The sequence below is a fragment of the Oncorhynchus gorbuscha genome, linkage group LG09 (assembly GCF_021184085.1).
Source record: "Oncorhynchus gorbuscha isolate QuinsamMale2020 ecotype Even-year linkage group LG09, OgorEven_v1.0, whole genome shotgun sequence".
NCBI lineage: Eukaryota > Metazoa > Chordata > Actinopteri > Salmoniformes > Salmonidae > Oncorhynchus > Oncorhynchus gorbuscha.
Window position 1 is genome coordinate 58,054,841 of NC_060181.1, and position 21,367 is coordinate 58,076,207.

The 21,367-nt window shown below is 44.8% G+C and overlaps 1 protein-coding gene across 9 annotated transcripts in view; it reads left to right on the plus strand.

Annotated features, from left to right (window-relative positions):
* Positions 1-21,367, plus strand: part of LOC124043822 (plakophilin-4-like) — a 134,976-nt gene that overhangs the window by 53,490 nt on the left and 60,119 nt on the right. For 4 of the 9 annotated variants that reach the window (XM_046362820.1, XM_046362821.1, XM_046362824.1 and 1 more), the window contains exons 4-8: positions 10,127-10,161; positions 14,867-14,998; positions 15,398-15,600; positions 16,100-16,661; positions 19,210-19,236. In XM_046362820.1, coding sequence (XP_046218776.1) covers positions 10,127-10,161; positions 14,867-14,998; positions 15,398-15,600; positions 16,100-16,661; positions 19,210-19,236 — 959 coding nt within the window. The remainder of the gene's footprint in view (positions 1-10,126; positions 10,162-14,866; positions 14,999-15,397; positions 15,601-16,099; positions 16,662-19,209; positions 19,237-21,367) is intronic. The other 5 variants (XM_046362822.1, XM_046362827.1, XM_046362823.1 and 2 more) reach the window with 3 other exon arrangements.

Here is a 21,367-nt window from a genome sequence, read left to right on the forward strand (position 1 = left end):
GCACTGCAAAAATAAATGAAACGATCTAATGTTCAGCAAAATAACAACACAATGTCAGATACAGGTAGCCCAGTCAAGTAATTAACATCCAATCACATGAACTGTTACGCTCTCGTGGGAATTCCAGTAATGTTCCGTATGTAGCCAAACATAGCTGCTGCTCATGTTGGTATCTGTACTGATGGCGCAAAAGCCATGACAGGGAGAGGTAATGCGCCTGCACGCCACTTTGGTACACTGCAGCATCCACCGAGAGGCTCTTGCTGCCAAGGGAATGCCTGACAGCTTGAAATCTGTTTTGGACACTACAGTGAAAATGGTTAACTTTGTTAAAGAAGCCCTTGAACTCTCTTGTGTTTTCTTCACTATGCAATGATGTGGGCAGCGACCATGTAACGATTTTACAACATACAGGAAGTGCGCTGCTTATCAAGGGGCAAAGTATTGATGCATTTTTGAAAAAAAGAGAGACGAGCTTAACTTTCTTTACTGACCATCATTTTCACTTGTCTGACCGCTTGCATGATGACGAGTTTGTCACATGACTGGCCTATCTGGGTGATGTGCTAGACAAAATTGAGGCTATGATTTACATGATTGTGTGCAAATTAACTGAAGCTTACGGACAATGTCAAATGTGATATAGCGAAGCACCTGAGGGAGTTGGGTGCGCAATTACGCTTTTACTTTCCCGAAACTGATGACACAAACAACTGGATTCGTTATATTTTTCATGCCCTGCCTCCAGTCCACTTACCGATATCTGAACAAGAGAGCCTCATCTGAAATTGCATGAAGCGGTTCTGTGAAAATGTTATTTTAATCAGAAGCCACGACAGAATTTCTGGATTGGGCTGCGCTCAGAGTATCCTAAGCCTAGTCCTAGTTTGGATTCTCGGCCCTCACTAGCATGAAAACAACTAAATACAGGCACAGACTGTGTGTGGAAAATAATTTAAGACTGAGACTCTCCAATACAACTCAACATTGCGGAGTTATGTGCCCTTCTCATTAACCTGTGGTGAGTTATTCACAATTTTCGATGAACAAATAAGGTTTTATATGTAAGATGTTTAAATAAAGAGTAAAATTATTGATTTCTTATTATTTGTGCCCTGGTCCTGTAAGAGCTCTCTGTCGCTTCCCACGAGCCAGGTTGTGACCAACTCACACTCGTTCTTATGTTTAATTAGTTGTGTGTGTGTGGCAGGCTTACAATGATGGCAAAAACAATGTTTGAGAGTGTGCTGACCCTGGTGCTAGAGGGGGTACACAGCTGGAGGTTGAATGTTTTGAAGGGGTACGGGACTATAAAAAGTTTGGGAACCGCTGGTGTAGAGGACATGAGGTCTCTACTTTCTAGTGCTATGTCTCTTTGTGGCTTGCCTGTTAGAACTCATTAGCCTTACCAGCATAGTTCTATGTGGGTATAGTGCTCCAGCCTCCAACTCTTGAAAGTAGAGTGTAACCTAAATCATGAAAGCTCTTTCTGGGATTTAATAACCCTGGGGCCCTCATAGGAAGCATCTCCTCGCCGCAGACCTCAGCTACGTCCAAATGGCACCCTACGTAGTGCACTACTTTCTGGAGCTGGTCAAAAGTAGCGCACTACATGGGGAATAGGGTGCCATTTAGGACATGGCCCCAGATTACCTGCATGGCTCCAGCAGGCCAACGGCAGCTCTCCATGTGTGAGTGTCCATTTCAGAGTTCCCAGAGCTGCTGCAAAGAGGAGCTGAAGATCAGCCTGGACTGAGAGGGAGGCTCTCCAAAGTCTCTCCATACAAAGGCTGTCTACATGGGAAATGGTGTCAACCAGGCTATTTACTGCTATTTCCTCCACAAGTTAGATCCACTCTCATCCTCAGTGAGAGTGGATCTAGCCATGATATTAATCATATTTTTAGATATTTAAATACCAAGGTACCAGCACCATTTTCTCCCTACAGGATAGGGGTAATTTCCTCTGGTTGTAATCTCAGCACTCACAAGTGATATTGGCTTAGCTCTTCATCACAACAGTGAGTGGTTTTACAGGGTTATTTTGAGCCTTTGTATACCTTGTATGCAATGACATTCAATCATGTGATGGCCATGGTCAGTAGGGAGAGGTTGTGGCCTTTTTTTGGTGACCCTAGCCAGACTAATCTGCTTTGGCAGGTCATTGTGGCCAGTGAGTTGCACATGTGTGATGTGTGACGCTGCCTGCACTGTGTTGACTTGGAGAGCTGTGAAATGCACCCTTTACTAACTGAGCAGGGCTGTTGAACGCTCCCTGGTCTGTACTGACTGTACAATCTGGGTAAAGCTTCCTGTATTACTGACTGAGGAGGGCTTTGAAACACTCCCCTGACTGAGCAGGGCTGTTGAATGCTCCCTGTCCTGTGATGTAATGCTCCCTACTTACTCCCTGGTCTGTAGTGAAGCAGCGTCCAGAATAGAGCCATCACAATCAGTCTGGGGGGGAAGAGTCATTGGTGTCCCACTGTGGGATCAATACAGACCTCTACAGGCCTGTAAAGAAAACATGCACAGTAATTTTCACACCTTTTTTTATCAGCCTGTGAAGAAGGAACGAGGTGGCAATCCCTGGGCGATTTGTGTCTGAATGGAACAGACTACCCAAGACTTAGTCAGCACTTAGCTCAGTAGCCCGTCCGGCCCAACAATAGAGGTGACACCATGCTAAAGTGTTCTGTTGGGGCTCATTACATCCCATTACACCTCCAGTACTAGAGGACTTCATACAGTGCATTTGGGAAGTTTTAAGAGACATTGACTTTAAAGAAAGTGTATATATATTACATTACAGCCTTATTCTAAAATGGATTCAATTGTTTTTGTCCCTTATCAATCCACACAATGCCATAATGACACAGCAAAAACAGGAATTTTGTGCTAATCTATATAAATATATATTTTTAAAGCATATCCAATTTACGTACTGTACCAGTCAAAAGTTTGGACACCTACTCATTACAGGTTTTTTCTTTATTTAAAAAAACTATTTTCTACATTGTAGAATAATAGTGAAGACATCAAAGTTATGAAATGACACACATGGAATCATGTAGTAACCAAAAAAGTGTTAAACTAAACAAATCAAAATATATTTGAGATTCTTCTAAGTAGCCACCCTTTGCCTTGATGACAGCTTTGCACACTTTTGTCATTCACTCAACCAGCTTCACGAGGTAGTCACCTGGAATACATTTCAATTAACAGGATCATTTGTGGAATTTTTTTCCTTAATGCATTTGAGAGCTCTGGAGCAGGTTTTCATCACGGATCTCTCTGTACTTTGCTCCGTTCATCTTACCCTCGATACTGACTAATCTCCCAGTCCCTGCATCTGAAAAACATCCCCACGACATGATGCTGCCAACACCATGCTTCACCCTAGGGATAGTGCCAGGTTTCTTCCAGATGTGACGCTTGGCATTCAGGCCAAAGAGTTCAATCTTGGTTTCATCAGACCAGAGAATCTTGCGTTTCATGGTCCTTTAGGTCATTCATGGTCCTTTAGTCCTTTAGGTGCCTTTTGGCATACTCCAAGCGGGCTGTCACGTGCCTTTTTTCTACTGAGTGTCTTCCGTCTGGCCACTCTACCATAAAAGCCTGATTGGTGGAGAGCTGCAGAGATGGTTGTCCTTCTGGAAGGCTCTTGTATCTCCACAGATGAACTCTCGAGTTCTGTCAGTCACCATCGGTGAAAACCTTTTTTCGCTTTGCCATTATGGGGTATTGTGTGTAGATCGATGAGGGAAAAATACAGGCATCAGGGGTAGTATGACTTGACCAGAGGCCAAACTTTCTGGTTGGGTTGAGACCTCCCACTGGGGGAATGGAAGCTCCGGAGTGAAATGTCCCTGAGGTACAGATCTAGGATCGGCTTCCTCTCCCCCAATACTAAAGTTAAAGGGATACTTCTGGATATCTACTTCCCCAGTCAGATTAACTTGCAGAAGTCTATGGTATCTGATATACACTTCCAGTCATTGCGCAAATGATAGTTAGCAATTGTGCTAGTCAGCAACTTCCTTCAAAATGCACGTGGAGACATATTAAAATGGGATCCACTAGTTCATCTGACTCTGGGGAAGTAGTCAATCTTCTCTCCTTGAAGGAGAAATCCACTCAACTATGTTTTGGTATGTTTTTCAATAGTCCAAATCAAATGGATTTATAAAGCCCTTCTTACATCAGCTGATATCTCAAAGTGCTGTACAGAAACCCAGCCTAAAACTCCAAACAGCAAGCAATGCAGGTGTAGGAGCACGGTGGTTAAGAAAAGCTCCCTAGAAAGGCCAGAGCCTAGGAAGAAACTGAGAGAGGAACCAGGCTATGAGGGTTGGCAGTCCTCATCTGGCTGTGCCGAGTGGAGATCATAACCGAACATGGCCAAGATGTTCAAATGTTCATAGATGACCAGCAGGGTCAAATAATAATAATAACAGATATGGTCTCCAAAATGTTTTAAATGCCAGCAGTCAAGTTTTCAAGATATTGGACTTTCAAGAAGCAAAGTGTCACCGGCCACATCATCATGATGATGCAAAATCATTTAGCAAATGTATGTTGCGTTATGTGTCCAGTGACACTTTGGTTCTTGGTGGACTAATTATAAAAATACAGAAATATTGTTTTTGAGTGTTTTCCTTAACCATTTTTGGGGGGAAATGCAAAACTGGCCCAAGATCAGCGTCTATGGGCAAATTCACACTCCACTGGAATGGAAGGTGTAAACACTTCCCCTTTGTAGTACAAACCAACAGACTGGTGTGGTTGTGAGCTAAAGTTCTGCTGTCAGGTATGTTTTTGTTGTTGTAATGTTTGTGAGTATCAGCAGTTTATTGCCTGTCTCCGTCCACTAACCCAGGCTGCTGTGACTGTGAGACTGGCTATGATGAAAGCAAGAGTTTGTGGCCATGTCCCAAAGGGTACCCTATTCCTTATATAGGGCACAACTTTTGACCAGAGCCTTATGGTCCACCCCTATGGGCCTTGGTCAAAAGAAGGGCACTATAAAGGAAATAGGGTGGCATTTGGGACGTACTGTTATGCCACTTCATCTGCCATGGCTCAGTGGAGCACACCTCTCCTAGCGTCCTCTTTTAATTGCCTGCGCCTCGTTGGCATGTAGATCGCCCTCCCCTAATTCCAGTGGTGTAAGGTACCTACAGTGGCAAGAACAAGTGTGAACCCTTTGGATTTACCTGGATTTCTGCATAAATTGGTGATCAAATCTGATCTTCATCTAAGTCACAACAATAGACAAACATAGTGTGCTTAAATTAATAAAACACACACATTATTGTGTTTTCCTCGTCAATATTGAATACATAATTTAAACATTCACAGAGTAGGTTGGGAAAAGTATGTGAACCCCTAGGCAAATTACTTCTCCAAAAGCTAATTGGAGTCAGGAGTCGGCTAACCAGGAGTCCAATCAATGAGACGAGATTGGAGATGTTGGTTAGAGCTGCCTTGCCCTATAAAAAATTACTCACAAATATGAGTTTGCTATTCACAAGAAGCATTGCCTGATGTGAACCATGCCTCAAACAAAATAAAACTCAGCAGACCTAAGATTAAGAATAGTTGACTTGCATAAAGCTGGAAAGGGTTACAAAAGTATCTCTAAAAGCCTTGATGTTCATCAGTCCACGGTAAGATAAATTGTCTATAAATGGAGAAAGTCCAGCACTGTCGCTACTCTCCCTAGGAGTGGCCGTCCTTCAAAGATGACTGTAAGAGCACAGAGCAGAATGCTCAATGAGATTAAGAAGAATCCTACTGTGTCAGCTAAAGACTTACAAAAATCTCTGGAATATGCTAACATCTCTGTTGACAAGTCTACGATACATAAAACACTAAACAAGAAAAAAACATTGCTGCACATCGGAAGTTTGCAAAAGTGCACCTGGATGTTCCACAGCGCTACAAGCAACTTATTCTATGGACAGATGAAACGACAGTTGAGTTGTTTGGAAGGAACACACAACACTGTGTGGAGAAGAGAAGGCACAGCTCATCAACATCAAAACCTCATCCAACTGTAAAGTATGGTGGAGGGAGTGTCATGGTTTGGGGATGCTTTGTCTTCCTCAGGGCCTGGACAGCTTGCTGTCATCGACAGAAAAATGAATTACCAAGTCTATCAAGACATTTTGCAGAAGAATGTTAGGCTATCTGTTCGCCAATCAGAAGTTGGGTGATGCAACAGGACAACGACCCAAAACACAGAAGTAAATCAACAACAGATTGGCATGACCTTGAGAGCGGTTCAAACCAGACATCCCGAGAATATTGCTGAACTGAAACAGTTTTGCAAAGAGGAATGGTCCAAAATCCCTCCTGACCATTGTGCAGGTCTGATCCGCAACTACAGAAAACATTTGGTTGAGTTTATTGATGCCAAAGGAGGGTCAACCAGTTTATTAAATCCAAGGGTTCACATACTTTTTCCATCCTGCACTGTGAATGTTTACACTGTGTTCAATAAAGATAAGAAAATGGATAATTGTTTATTAGTTTAAGCAGACTGTTTTGTCTATTGTTGTGACCTAGATGAAGATCAGATCAAATTTTATGACACATTTTTATACATAAATCAAGTTATTTCCAAAGGGTTTGCCTACATTTTCTTGCCACTGTAAGTAAAAACACTTTAAAGTACTAAAGTATTTTTTGGGGGGGGTGTCTGTACTTTTCTTTACCATTCATATTTTTGACTACTTTTTCTTTTTTTCTTTCACTACATTCCAAAAGACAATGTTATTTTTACTCCATACATTTTCCCTGCCACTCAAAAGTACTCAAATAGTCCAATTCACACACTGATCAAGACAACATCCCTGGTCATTTCTCCTGCCTTTGATCTGGCGGACTCACTAAACACATGCTTCGTTTGTAAATTGTGTCTGAGTGTTGGAATGTGCCCCTGGCTATCTGTAAAAAAAAAATATATATATATCTATATGTGACCACTGGTTTGCTTAATACAAGGAATTTGATACGTAAGTATATTTTAGCAATTACATTTTCTTTTGATACTAGAGTAAAAGTATTTGGTTTTAAATATACTTAAGTAGTATTTTACTGGGTGACTTTTACTTGAGTCATTTTCTATTAAGGTATCTTTTACTTTTACTCAAGTATGACAATTGGGTACTTTTTCCACCACTGCCTAATCCTATACAATCCAATCAGCGAAATGGCAACAGCAGCTGGGTCGTCCCATGCTTTCTATCACAGTTTTAGTAATTTATTTTTAAATCATCGCTGTATGTCTGATAAATCTGTGTTTATTTAATGAAAATAACCAGCCTTCTTTGGCCCAGTGCTCAGCCCCGATTGGTTGATTAGGATGGTCTAGAGCCCACACCCTTACCCAGATGAACAGTCATTGGTTTATTATAATAGGATTAATTGTGATGTCATGATGTGGGCAAAAAGTTCCATCCCACGTGAACAGGCTAAAATTCCAGATTTTTCCTAAACAGCTCTTACACAAAAAAGGCATTGTCATTTTCACAATTTCAGAGTGTCATTTCGACCTCCTAGTGTGGAAATATTATCACGTTTTTATCTGCACACTGCCCCTTTTTTGTTATAATCAATGAAGTCCCCTTTAATATAGACCTAATGGAGAATTCAATAAATCTAATTTTTAATATGAATAAAGACTTGTTAAAGTGCCAGAATTCATCATTTTGACATGTCCCTCCATGTACCCTATGTGACTTCCAGAAAGATTTTAACCCACTTAACCCCCAGTTTTCACCATCATTGTAAAGCCCTGTTTATTTCTGTTGCTTGAACAAAGTCATTTCTTAAGATTGATATTTATTTCCTGTGATTTAGTGAACACATTTTTAGGTAAAAAAACAAACCTGTCCCTCATTTTAAGGTCGATCCTTTTACGTGAACTGAACTCTCATCTTAATAAGGTGAAACTATTTGTTTAAAAAAAATGTATCTAAAGAAACATTGAACATCGAATAGTCAAATCATCATGTAAAAGCAGGTGAGCTGGTTCTAATCTTTTTGGGCCATTTTCTGGTGTTTTGTGGTGGAATACTGAGCGGATCAAGTACAACTTGTCTACCCTGTTACCCATAGACAGGCTAGAAATGTTTTGGCATTCAATTACCCCTTCCTGTTGCACACCACAAGCTTCCATTTCCCCCGTCACAATGGGATTTATGGCTGATTTAAGATGACATCGTCAACCCTGTTACTCTATTTGGCACTTAATAGAATCTCACAATAGTACCTTTTCTATTCAACCTCTTGACGAGAAAGAACGTGATCTTTATGACCATGTCAAAATGAGGTGAAATCAAGTGTTTGTTTTTGTCTCACCAAGTTGCACATCTCAAAAGGCACTGAATTGGTGGAATGACCCAGGTGCATGGCAATAATGACCCGCTATAAATTTCCTTGGAAAGCATGTGGGTGGGAACCCCGCTTTTAGGTCCAGCGCTCACAGAAGTCTTCTAGATGACTAGATTTATTAGAAATGACCTTAAAATTGCTCTGTTTTAAATGTAATTTTCTAAGTGAAGCTGACCGGTCCAGGTGGCTGTTAGTTAAAGCTTTTATATGTTTGGACTTGCGTTTTAGTTTAGTGCTGCTCTCTGCTTTGCGATAATCATGTTGAAGTGGCTGAGGTATACTATAGCGGAGAAACTTGGGGCCTAGTTGTATGGCCTCTTACAGGCGGAGCGTCCCAAATGGCTCCCTACATAGTGCAGAACGTTTGTCCAGAGCCAAATAGGATCGACTGTATGTACTTTGCGCCCTTGCCAAATGTAGTGCACTACATAGAGGGTAAGGTGCCCACTTGGGACACTACAACAGAGTGGCTCTCTGGTGGGCTTCAGTAGAAGTGGCCTCATCTGTTAAGCTCTGACCCCTCTCCTGCCTCAGCACTTTCCCAGGCCCATCATTGGGATGGGGCATCAGTTTGAGCTATCTGCCTGCCCACTTCTCCACTGATGCAGGACCAGCCACCACTGACCCCACCATCCATCACACTCTACACCTATGTGGCCACTTGGATCTGCAGTACCAGCATGCTCAGCTTGTGTCCAAAATGGCACCCTACTCCCTACGTAGTGCACTGCTCTTGACCAGGGAATAGTAAGTGCGCTGTATAGGGAATTGGGTGCCATTTGGGGCGTAGCCTCTGTATTTGTCTGAGGGCCGTAATGTGTTTTAACATGGACTCGCTGTCAGGCCACCACGCTTTATACCTCCTTATTCTTGGGAGACAACTGCCCCTTTATTGCTGAGGAAATATCCACCCGCATCCATGTCATTGTTGCGTATTCTCAGCACGCAGTAGTAACTCAGAACCGGCAGATCCGTGTATGTGTGCATCCATCCGCATGTGTGCGCGTCCGTCTGTCCGTGTGTGTGTACATGTGTCCTGATTGGCTGTTTCAGTCTGTTTTATTATCGGTGGGGCATTGGCATTTTTGCTCAGATATCAATTGTTTTTTTCTATTTACTTTAGTAGCAGAGCTAGCAGATTGTCTTCAGCTTCAGAGCCTCAGACCACATCAGGATGGATGGCCAAGCCTGACCTTTTTCCGTTTATTCTTAAAGTGTGTTTCTCAAAGACCCGCGAGGATGAAAAATAACCGACACGACCTCAGGGAAAAGGATGATCCTCCTCGTTGTCTGTCGTGGCAGTAAAGATCACCTAGAGAGGAGAAACAGCCATTTTGAATCGTATTTAAATGTTTGGTTGTAGCCATGTTATTTGTATGTTGGCATATGCTGCACTGGCCACAACTACCTCTGTTTCTATTTGGTCTGGTCTATGAATTCTCTGGTTGCATCTGAACTGACAATGTTCTTTCAATTTCATGTTTATTGTGATTTGTTGGGCTTGCATCCCAAATGGCACCTTATATAGTGCACTACTTTGGGCCAGAGGCCTATTTCAGGCACACCTTTATCTCAAGCACAAGTAAAATAGGCCCATTTGTAAGCATTCGGAGAATGTCTGCTGGATATCTTCTATATGAATTTAAACAAGTGTCCTGTTGAGAACATTCACTTTCTGTCTCTTATTTGTCCATGTATCTAAGACCTCTCTCTTTTTGTCTTTCAGCTCGTCTGAGAAGTCCCTCCCCTGGAGATCTGCAGGTACGGTCTGATCATCCTTCCCTACACCATGTTGGACACGTTCCCTATTCCCTTTATAGTGCACACATTTTGACCAGGACCTAAAGGCCTCTGGTCAAATGTAGTGCACTATATAGTGAAACTCTAGGAAGAGTCTAGTGTTTCCAAACTTCTTCCATTTAAGAATGGAAACCACTGTGTTCTTGGGGACCTTTAATGCTGCAGATATTTTTTTGATACCTTTCCCCAGATCTGTGCCTCGACACAATCCTGTCTTGGAGCTCTACGGACAATTCCTTTGACCTCATGGCTTGGTTTTTGCTCTGACATGCATTGTCAACTGTGGGACCTTATATAGACAGGTGTCTATATGAGACATTGTGTGTAGATTGATGATAATTTTCCGTTATTTAATCCATTTTAGAATAAGGCTGTAATGTAAAAGATTGTTTGAAAAAGTCAAAGGGTCTGAATAGTTTCTGAATGCACTGTATATACACCGCCACTTTCACGAAATCGATCGTTCCTACAGACAATGAGTCAGGTGGCCGTGGCTTATATAAAAGCAGGGCATCGAGGCATTCTGTTACTGTTTGATTCAACGCTAGAATGGGCAAAACGAGTGACCTAAGCGACTTTGAGCGTGGTATGTTTTGTCGGTGCCAGGCGCGCCGGATCCAGTATCTCAGAAACGGGCGCCCTCCTGGGCTTGGGCTTTTAAGGTGCGACAGTGTCTAGGGTTTACCGAGTATAATGCGACAAACAAAGAAATCCTGTCAGCGGCAGTCCTGTGGGTGAAAACAGCTTGTTGATGAGAGGTCAAAGGAGAATGGCAAGAATTGTGCAAGCTAACAGGTGGGCCACTAGCGGCGCAGTACAACAGTGGTGTGCAGAACGGCATCTCGGGACGCACAGCTCGAAGATCCTTGTCACGAATGGGCTATTGCAGCCTCCGGGTTCCATTCGTACAAGCTGAAAACAAGAAAAAGCGTCTCCAGTGGGCTCTCGATCACCAGCACTGGACAATTGAGGAGTGGAAAAACATTGCGTGGAACATGACTGCGAGTTCACTTTATCTGAGTGGCCAGCGAAGTCCTCAGACCTCAACCCGACACAGCACCTTTCGAGATGAGATGGAACGTTCTGTTGTGTGTACAGCCGTCCAATCTGTAGCAACTGTGTGATGCCCTCGCGTCAGCATGGACCAACATCCCTGTGGAACGTTCCTTACACCTTGTAGAATACGCCAAAGAATTCCGGCTGTTCTGGAGACAAACGGGTTCCCGGTACTAGATGTGCTCCTCCAATGAATGACAGAATATCTCCTGTTTGGTTAAATCGAGTTGATGATTATACAGATGGCAGATCAGCTCATGAATAACGGCGAGATGAAGAGAGGTAATGGGTATGTTAAATAAATATTAATGTCTACTCATACCGTTATACTGTTATTGACAGCAATACGAGACAGTGCTGGGAAATGTTATAGGTGTTCTTTGACATGCATAGGCGAGTGGAGTCCTTCGATAATGCATCGTATTGGATTACAGAATAAAGTTACGAATTTTCATGCGAGACTGTTAGGATTTTGGGTTCCAGTGGGATTCGGGACTGGTTAGGGAAATAGCCTAGGCTTTAGGACAGGACAAGATGTATTTTTCTCTCATGCCTCTTTGAATTGTTATCAGACTTCATGTCTGTGACTGATGCCGATCACATTTGTCACTGTCTGACGATTCACAATAACGGCTCAAAGAGGCACATGTTATTGTATAGGATATACAGTGGGGGTTTCCTGTTGGGTTTAACTGCATCTGGGTCACGTGTAAATGTTGTAATTTACGGGGGTCATTTCATTATTTCGGGAAACGTAAAGAATTCCCTGTTCCCTGGACAGTCCCAGGATCCCAGTTACCCATGTTAATCCCTACTACTGACTGCCTTGATTAGTTTCTTCTGGCACATTTCGGATTCAATATTTCTCTTTAGCTACTCCCACTCTCTGACAGTAACACTTTCCCTCCACTCCAACTCTGTTTATTTAACACGGACCACAGTGACTTTGCTGCTGCTCAAATTGATAATGAAGTCCATTTTACTAATGTATTTCAAAGCTTATTAATTGTATAATGGCACTAAGTGAATCGCTGCAGCCGTCATTAATATTGTATTGTGGTTCTTGTCAGACTGACCCTACGGGGTTATGATTGTACATGTGCACTGTTACATTGCTTGTCTCGGTATTGTTTGGAATTTTCCACTCGCTTCATTGCTGACAAGCACGACTAGCAGACGGACACAGTAAGAACAAGGACATGAGTTCCAAATGGCACCCTATTCCATAAAGTGCACTACTTTTGACCAGGGCAAATAGGCGGCCATAGAGCCTACTTTTTAAAATAAATATTGATTTCCATTGTAGATGAGAAATCATCGTTAGCCACAGTAATGTATTTATTCTAATCCAAATATGAAACAGAAATGATAGCTTGTGTAGATATGAAGTGAGAGGCTGCCTGTCTGTGGAAGAGGAGAGGTTATTGATGTTCCTCTCCGGTTATAATCAGCTGTCTAGCCATAATGGTCAGAGTTCATATACAGGTAATTACTTTGTCACCTGCGGCACTCCTCAACCACTTATTACGTTAACAGAGTCTGCGTCCCAATTGGCACCCTATTCCCTATATAGTGTGCTACTGTTGGCCAGAGCCCTATTGGGGCTCTATTGTCAAAAAGTTGTGCATTATAGGGAATAGGTTGCCTGTGACTGTGCTGTCCACATTCACAAGGTTAAAGAAAGGCTCTCTCTCCACAGTAACATTTCCTCTTGAAATCCACAGGCTGGCGACGGGCGGACCTGCCGGGGCCCGGGAGGGCAATAAGCAGCCCAGCCAGCAGCCCAGCCAGACATAGTCATTACCCTTTACAGCAGCACACTGCAGCTAATTTCACTCCAATCACACTCTCTCACCCACAACACTCTACGGCTGCATTCCCAAATTGCACCTTATTCTTTAACCAGAGCCCTGGTTAAAAGTAGTGTACTAAATAGGGAATAGGGTGGCCATTGTGACGCATGTACACTTTAATCCCACCGTTCTGGAGGAGGGATGTAACACTCTCTTTCATTGTGTACCGTCTCATTTCTCAAACGGGGTCAAGTCTCTGTAGCGATGCCCTGAGGGCAGAAATGTCACATTAAGCTCCAGTCACTGTCTACCTGAAAAGTTACTCCTAATATGCTATGAGGAGTAGGAGGGATGAGTGAAGCTTTGTTGTAGTTGTTTATGGGGGAAAAAGGTTTCTGTTTGTTCAGAAGTGACACCTCATTCAGATAATTTTCCATTGTTCTGTAAATACTGCTTTTAACGACTTAGTTTATCCTGCGCATACATTTTTCATGATTTCCGTCACCATGGAAATCAGTCACACGGCAAACGTGGCCTTTTGAAAGATTTAAGTGTCCGCCCGCGCCGCACACAGTGGGCAAGTCAACCATAATAATTGCAGCAGCAGAATTTATTGAGGTGCTGTAGCTGCAGTCAACTCATGCAACTAGAGGCGGCGTTGAGCTGCGGAGACGGCGGGCTCCTGGCAAGGAAATCGGTTACTGAGACACTTACAAGCCAGAAAGGAACAGCAGAGTGGCTCCTCCATGGAATTCGGCCTCCCCCTCATCCATATGCCAGCCAATAATGCCCCTCCCTCCGGTTCTGACTGGCTAGCTATTGGGTTCTGACATCCCATTGTTGCAGCTATTGCAGTGGAGCTCATTCACGCAGGTCACACTTAACTCGATTTTGATTGTGGAGCAACATTGTGCAGCAGCTTATGAGAGACTTTACTGTGGTAGTTCTCATGGGCTGTGACCTAAATGGCACCCTATTCACCATACAGGGCACTACTTTTGGCCAGAGCCATGGCTCTAATATAGCGACTAGATTGAATGTTAGTTTGGAAACGGTTTTGACGAGGGGATTTTCATCAGTGTCCCGGCACAGCAAAATAGGAGAGTCACAAATGTCTCTCCTATGAGTCAGTATGATAATTAACTTCATTTACACGAGTGTGGAATTGGTTATTGCATCGACGCGAAATCCTTTAACTCCTGCATCTCCTCCATATACACAGAGTGTACAAAACATTAAGAACACCTTCCTAATATTGAGGAGTACAAAAGTGTTCCACAGGGGGTCAAGCTGGCTGGATGTCCTTTGGGTGGTGGGCCATTCTTGATACACACAGGAAACTGTTGCGTGCTAAAAACCCAGCGGCGTTGCAGTTCTTGACACAAACTGGTGCGCCTGGCACCCACTACCATACCCTGTTTGAAGGCCCGTCTTGCTGATTCAGCCTCTGAATGGCACACATGCACAATCCATGCCTCAATTGTCTCAAAGCTTAAAAATAATTCTCTAACCTGTCTCCTCCCCTTCATCTACACTGATTTGAAGTGGATTTGACAGGTGACATCAACAAGGGATTCACCTGGATAGTCTGTCATGGAAAGAGCAGGTGTTCGTAATGTTTTGTGTACTTAGTGTATTTTTCCCATTTATCCGACACTTTTATCGAAAGTGTCTAACAGTAGTGTGTACATACTGCATACATTTTGTATGGGTGATCCCAGCGGGAATTGAACCCACGATCCTGACGTTGCAAACGCCATGATATACCAAATAAGCGACACAGGTAACACTGACTTTGTCCTCCCATTCTTTCCCAGATGCCTCGACCTCGCGGGACACCAAGTCTCGAGTGACAGACACCTCTCAGTCGCCCACCTACCGCCTCCGAACGGAGCAGGAGCAGGTGGCCCTGTACTCCCCAGAGCAGACCTCGCTCCATGAAAGTGAGGGTCTGTTACTAATGCAGCCCCTCTGTTCTACACTCTCTCCTCTCTCTCCCTCCCCCGTCAAGGCTGTGCCACTCCCCCTCTCTTAGCCCCACCAGAGTCGGAGCCCTTTAATGATGCTTTGAAGTGTTCTGCTTGGCCTGAGAAGCACATGTGATGTATATAGTTTTAATGAGCCAGTGTATGGCTCCAGTATGGAGGGAAGGGAGGTGGAAACGGACACTCTGTGAGGTCATTAGTACTGTGTGGACTAGCTAAATGTCATGTAGTGCTTTAAGGACACTCACTCGGTGTCTTTCTCTCTCTCCTTCTGCTCGCTCTATTTCTTTCTCTCCTTCTGCTCTCTATACTTTCTCCTTCTGCTCTCTCGCCCTCTCTCCTTTCCTTGCTCCTGTCTCTCAGGGTCTACAGGGAACTCGCGCAGCTCCACCCAGATGAACTCGTACTCGGACAGTGGCTACCAGGATGCCAGCAACTACTACGGCAGCCAGAACCAGAATAGTCTGGCTAAGACTGACCTGAGGATGCCGCGCTCTTACCCGGGCACAGGCGGCACCTCTACCCTCCTGAGGAATGCCAGGGCCGAGGGTCAGGCCCAGGTCCAGGTAAGCTCACGGAGCTAGAGGGCACACTGTCTGCAGCAGTCACGGGCCATAGAGTTGGATAGAGGGCACACTGTCTGCAGCAGTCGCGGCCATAGAGTTGGATAGAGGGCACACTGTCTGCAGCAGTCACGGCCATTGAGTAGGATAGACGTTTGCACTTGGCCACACTCAGACTGAAGCCAGTTTTAGCCCTCAATGGCATTGTCTATGCGGTCAGAAGTAGCCATGGCAAAGATAGGAGATGAGCTCTCTAATACATCTCTATGGTCATGATTAATATACTGACTGCCACAGAGCACACAGATGCTACTGCTGGCTGAGAGATGGGAAGGAAGTTAGAGAAAAGCGAAAAATATATCCTTTAATAGTCCCATAAGATACTAGACACTTTCTGTGAGGATGTAAAATAGCACAGAAAAAATATTTTACGCCTCTATTAAATGTGATGCTGAAATGTGTGGTAGTTGCTCAGTAGTTTTGTCCTCATCTGTCCTGACAGGCCCCTGTGTTAACCGCCGCAGCGCCGGGTCAAGCCATGAGGAGGGTGAGCTCTGTGCCCTCCCGGACCCAGTCCCCGGCCTATGGCAACAGTGTGTCCCCCTCACGGGCCTCCCTGAGGGCCACCATGGGAAGTAACTACTGCTCGCCCATTGTCACAGAGCCCAAGCCTCTCTCCAGCATCTTCTCCACCACCCTGCCCTCAGCCCAGCGCGCCGGCTCCCCTTACAACACCCAGAAGAGTTCCCCCGCCGCCCTCCGCCGCATGGGCAGCGCCAACTCCCGCTCGGGCAGTGCCAGCCGCACCACTTCACCATACCAGGCCCTGGGGTCAGCCTCGGTGCGAATGGGCTCCCCCCTAACGATGGTGGACGGCCCCTTACCCCTCACCCAGCAGCCAGGGGGGTCGGCTGCGTCTCCAGGGCGCTCCAGCATGACTGCCCAGCCCCAGCACTATGGCTCCACCTTGCCTCGCTCGTTGATCCACCACGATGCAGACCCCTATGGAGCTCAGAGCTACGACGTCTACGAGAGGATGATCCCACGGCCTGACAGCCTCACAGGTCAGCTCTTCTGTCTTCTCCTCCCTGCTACCCCCCCCACACACACCCCACTCCAGAAAGCTATCTAGAGTGGGTGTGCTCACTCTATCCAGGTCTCTACTCTCTCCATTAGATAACACGTGCATACCTTCACAGGGCAGGAGATAATGTCTGCTTCTCAAATGGCGCTCTGTTCCCTACAAGGTGCATTATTTCTGACCAGAGCTGTGCGAGACTACTGCCGCCTCTGCCTCCTTCACTCAGTGGTTAGTTGTTGAGCACATGCTACACTTGGCGATAGCCAGTCTGTCACAGGAGCACAGGTCAACAATTTATGCCTGATAATAAGTAGATTAAGGTCGTCTCCCCGTAATCGGAGACAGGCTCCAGTCTGTGGCTCTGCTGTCAAGCTTTTCCGTTGGCATGCTGCGGCACAAAGTGAGTCACTGCGCCCAACCTCGAGAGCCCTAATTTTGACCAGATCACTGTTGACCTTGGTCAGGCGCTGGTCACAAGTAGTGCACTATATAGGGAATAAGATGCCATTTTGGGACAAAAAGCCTGTGTCTGTCTGTGGCATGGACCAGGGCCAGCCCCTGCCTCATGTAGACTCGCGTCCTTAACCACAGGCCACCGTTTGAAAGGAAACGCCGGAGGGTTTGGCAGGAGATCGATCCGTATGATCGTGGATGGGTATGTATGTTTTCCAGCGACTCACACAGTTGGATGTATTGCCAGTGTACTTGAATGCATGCAAATAGGCCTATATCCACTGAGAGAAACTCTGTGCTAGAGGTACTAGATTAAGACTGGAGTTTCCTAAGCAAATAGTGGAGCAGAGGAATAATTTACAAAGACTTTGTTGTTTGTGTAGGTTATCTGATTTTATCCCAAGTACATAGATGATTTCCAGTTTTTTAATGTTTATATTTCCACGCTGAGGTTGGAATAATACTGTGGAATTGTGTAAATGATGATAATGCCTTTTTAGTGTAAGAGCAGTTTGAAAAGACTGCCTGAAATTTCAGCGTGTTGTGGTGGGAAAGTTTTGGCCTGCTTGGTGACATCACCCGGCGGTAAATGAGTTAATAGTTGAAAACCTTTATGCCAATAACAGCTAGTTTTCAGTTTTCCCCTCCCCACTCAGACCTATTCCATTCAGTCCCAGAAAAACATCTTGCTTGAGCAATTGCTCTTTGCCAAGAAGCTATTTTTGTTTCTTTAGGACCATTTTAATTGAAGACAATTACAAAAATGTACTTAATTGTTACCAGAAATGATTTGATATTGAGATTGGATTTTGTTTCCCCTGTCAACTTCATTAAATTTGCAATGAGTCGTTAAGCAACGGGTGCAAGCATGTCTGCCTGCCTTCCCCCTGAGATACAGAGAACATCAGTGTGCTCTGGTTGACAGCTCCACTAAGTAATTCATATGTTGTGTGTTGATTGATAGATCTGTTGTCGTTTCTCTTTGCGGGTGTCAGCCATAGGAGTCTGACTTGACATTTCAATGCCGGTAAATATGAGCTGCTTGACAGGGAGTCTGAAGAATGAATGGTAGAATAATGGTAGGCTTTTCTTCTTCCACTGCATCAGAAGTGAGCATTTGTCACTGGTTTTGTCGTTCCCGTCTGAGACGTGAGTGTTGGGTAGGGCGTGTTATCTCTACTTTTCGGTCGTGTTTTTGTTCCTCTTCGGAGGGAAGAACACTGTGGTGCGTACGGTTTGAAGGAAACGCCGTTCTATAATTCCTCACGACAGGGATTCTGTTCTTGGTACAAAGGCTGTAATGGGAGAACGAGACCCAGCTGATTCAGAACGTGTAAGCGGCGTGCTGTGTCCCGACTGGCACCCTATCCCCTACGTAGTGCACTACCTTTTGACCAGAGCCCCGGTACACTACATATGGAGTAGGGCGCCGTTTTGTTCTCCACACCAGAATAATCTTCTGATATTTTGAGGCTTTTTTTTTAATGGATCATTTGAGGTTTAATTGATTAGTTTTCCATTGAAGGCTAGAAAACAAAAATGCATTCCCAGTGTTTATTTTTTGAAGAGAGCGGGAAATGATTCTCAGCTATTGCGGGCCAGCCACATCACTACAGTAAGAGTAATGGCTCAGCCGATGTTAAATTGTCCTCTTCCTTTCAGTCCAAGAACTCTTCCATTAGCTGTTTTTAGATATCTGCTCTAGATAAGAAGGTAGGTAGATTATGAAAAATGGCTGCTATTCCAAGGCACACGGACCATAAAAGGAGAGGCACATTACATATGGTTGCTGTTTTCATAATGGGCTGCTTTGCGGATTGGTATTGAAATGTAGACAGTCAATTTACGGTACTAGGCCTATGACATTTTACTGAGGGCCTTCCGTTATTTACTGTATATACAGTCTGGTTCCTGCCTTCAAACAAATAATCATATGACTTTGTGTTGTTTCTTTTTAAAAATTATTTCAGCTGTCCCAGTTAGTCCAGCAATATTTATCCAGGTTTTTATTGTGAAAAGGTTGATTTAATGTGTTGTGTTTTTGACCAACTTTTCCTGCTGCCATTGGATATCTACAGAACCCCTGGTCGATGATGACCTTCAAGGTGAATTCTAACTTCGTCATGATCCACCACCCCTCTTATAATGTGTTTGACTCCGAGGTGATGTTTCTCCTAGGCACAGATCTCGGATCAGCTTACCTTGCCCCAATCCTAGCCTTAACCGTTAGTTGGGGAAAATGCTAAACTGACCCAAGATCAGAGTATAGGGGCAACTTCACCCGACTCCGTGGCTGTATTCTCATCAGTGTCTTAGCATGGCATGTGTGGGTTACTACGTGTTACCTTTTTTTGTTTGTAGTATGATCCCAATGTCCAACCTATTACCTTTTTTACAAGCATTAAAACCCCATTCACATATGGGAGACTTTTAAAAGACTATGGAGAAACGCTGTCAAGTGCGGAGTTATCATTCCCAGATCAAGTAAGTCTGTGGTTTCCCCATTTCTTTCCTGTTACATTCTTGCACTGTTGTAAATCGGGGCCCAATAATGATAATCTCTGCGAGGCCGTTATATCACTGCAGTACTCAGTCTCTCTCTCTCTCTCTCTGCTGATGGCCATAATCCACATCCTCTACGATGACTGATATCTCATGGCTTTTTAAACCTCTTCTCTGAGGTGCGAAGTCTGTAGACACGTTGGCCACTGTGGCCCGTCCAAGCCCAATTAGGTATCTTCTGAATTCTGCTGTCTGCCTCTGTCCCAAACCCTCATGCCTCCTCTCACCTAGCTGTCCCCATAGAAACTAGCCGACACAAAGTCACATACTGTATGTCCTTTGATGGCAGCATTGCACGGCTCCTCTCCTCATCTGGGTCAGGACAGCCTGAGTGACCCGTGGATTATGTCAGATGCTTGAGCAGCTGTGGCACCAGTGACTGGGATGTTGGCGTTCACATGCCCGCACTCGTTGGCGTTCACATGCCCGCACTCGTTGGCGTTCACATGCCCGCACTCGTTGGCGTTCACATGCCCGCACTCGTTGGCGTTCACATGCCCGCACTCGTTGGCGTTCAGTTGGCAAATGCCAGCTAAAACCTGAGACTGCAGATTGGCTGCAGCTCCCTCTCTCACTTTGGCCAGATCCAGACCACCATCCTCCCTGCTCCCCCCAAGCTCCAGCATTGGCAGGAAGTCATCTCTCTGAAAAACGTTCCTGTAATTATGTCCGATGTCCATTTCAGAGCACTGGAGGAGAGCAAAGGGAAATGTGGATCAACAGCATTTTAGGCACGTGTGGCGCTCAGCCTACGCCTAGTAAAGCCTTATGCTTTGGTTTACGGAAAGAGTGGCGTTTACTTATAGCCTGCTGATTTCCATACTTAAGTTAGTAATCTTCTGCATGATCGAGAGCAGATCAGATTGTCTTAATGGATTTGGTCATTTCTTGCCCCTATGTTGGGAAAAGTTTTAGCAAATTATTTTGCCTGAGGAATGTAAGTCCGCTGCATCCATTTTTTAAAATGTTTGTTTCTGCAGAGTCAGTGTGCCAAATTGCCACCTCCCTACAGCACGTCTAGCCAAGTGCAATCTGTTCGGGCCACGGGAGGAAGTGAAGGCAGCGTTAAACGAGTCTAACCCACCATGAATGTTCACCATTCATATATTATTTTCAGAGACAATTCGCAGCTGCTTTAGAACCTGACTGCTGCGTTTCACCAGGGAGCAGAATAAAGGCACTGGGATTAGTGTGTGCTAAGGTTTATAATGGTACTGTTAGTTAGAGAATGGGGGAGAGGGCGGTGAGAGAGCCTGCAGAGCGGAGCGGGATGGATATGCATGGAAGCTCCTGTCTCTGGGAGATTCCTTCCTCTCCTCCTCCTTTTTCTCCCCCTCTCTCTCTTTTCCTCTCCTCCTCTTCTCCCCTCAAGCTACGGTTCTACTGAAAGCCCTCATCATGTCCAACGGATAAGCCGATTTACTTGGCTGTGGCGGGCTGTGATGTGGTGTCCAACACCAGCTCGTTGATATTCCCCTTCTCTAATCAGAAACCTTTCAACAAGAGAAACCCAAGCAAATTACTGCCAATCGAAACGGCGTTGTCTGAAGCGTTGCAGATTGACTATATGAGCCTGCGCCACCGCCTGGATGCGTCACCACAGCAGCCCACATCAACCTCTCCAATGACAACCCACTGGGCACACCACATCATTTCATCGTGGAAATGTGGGTA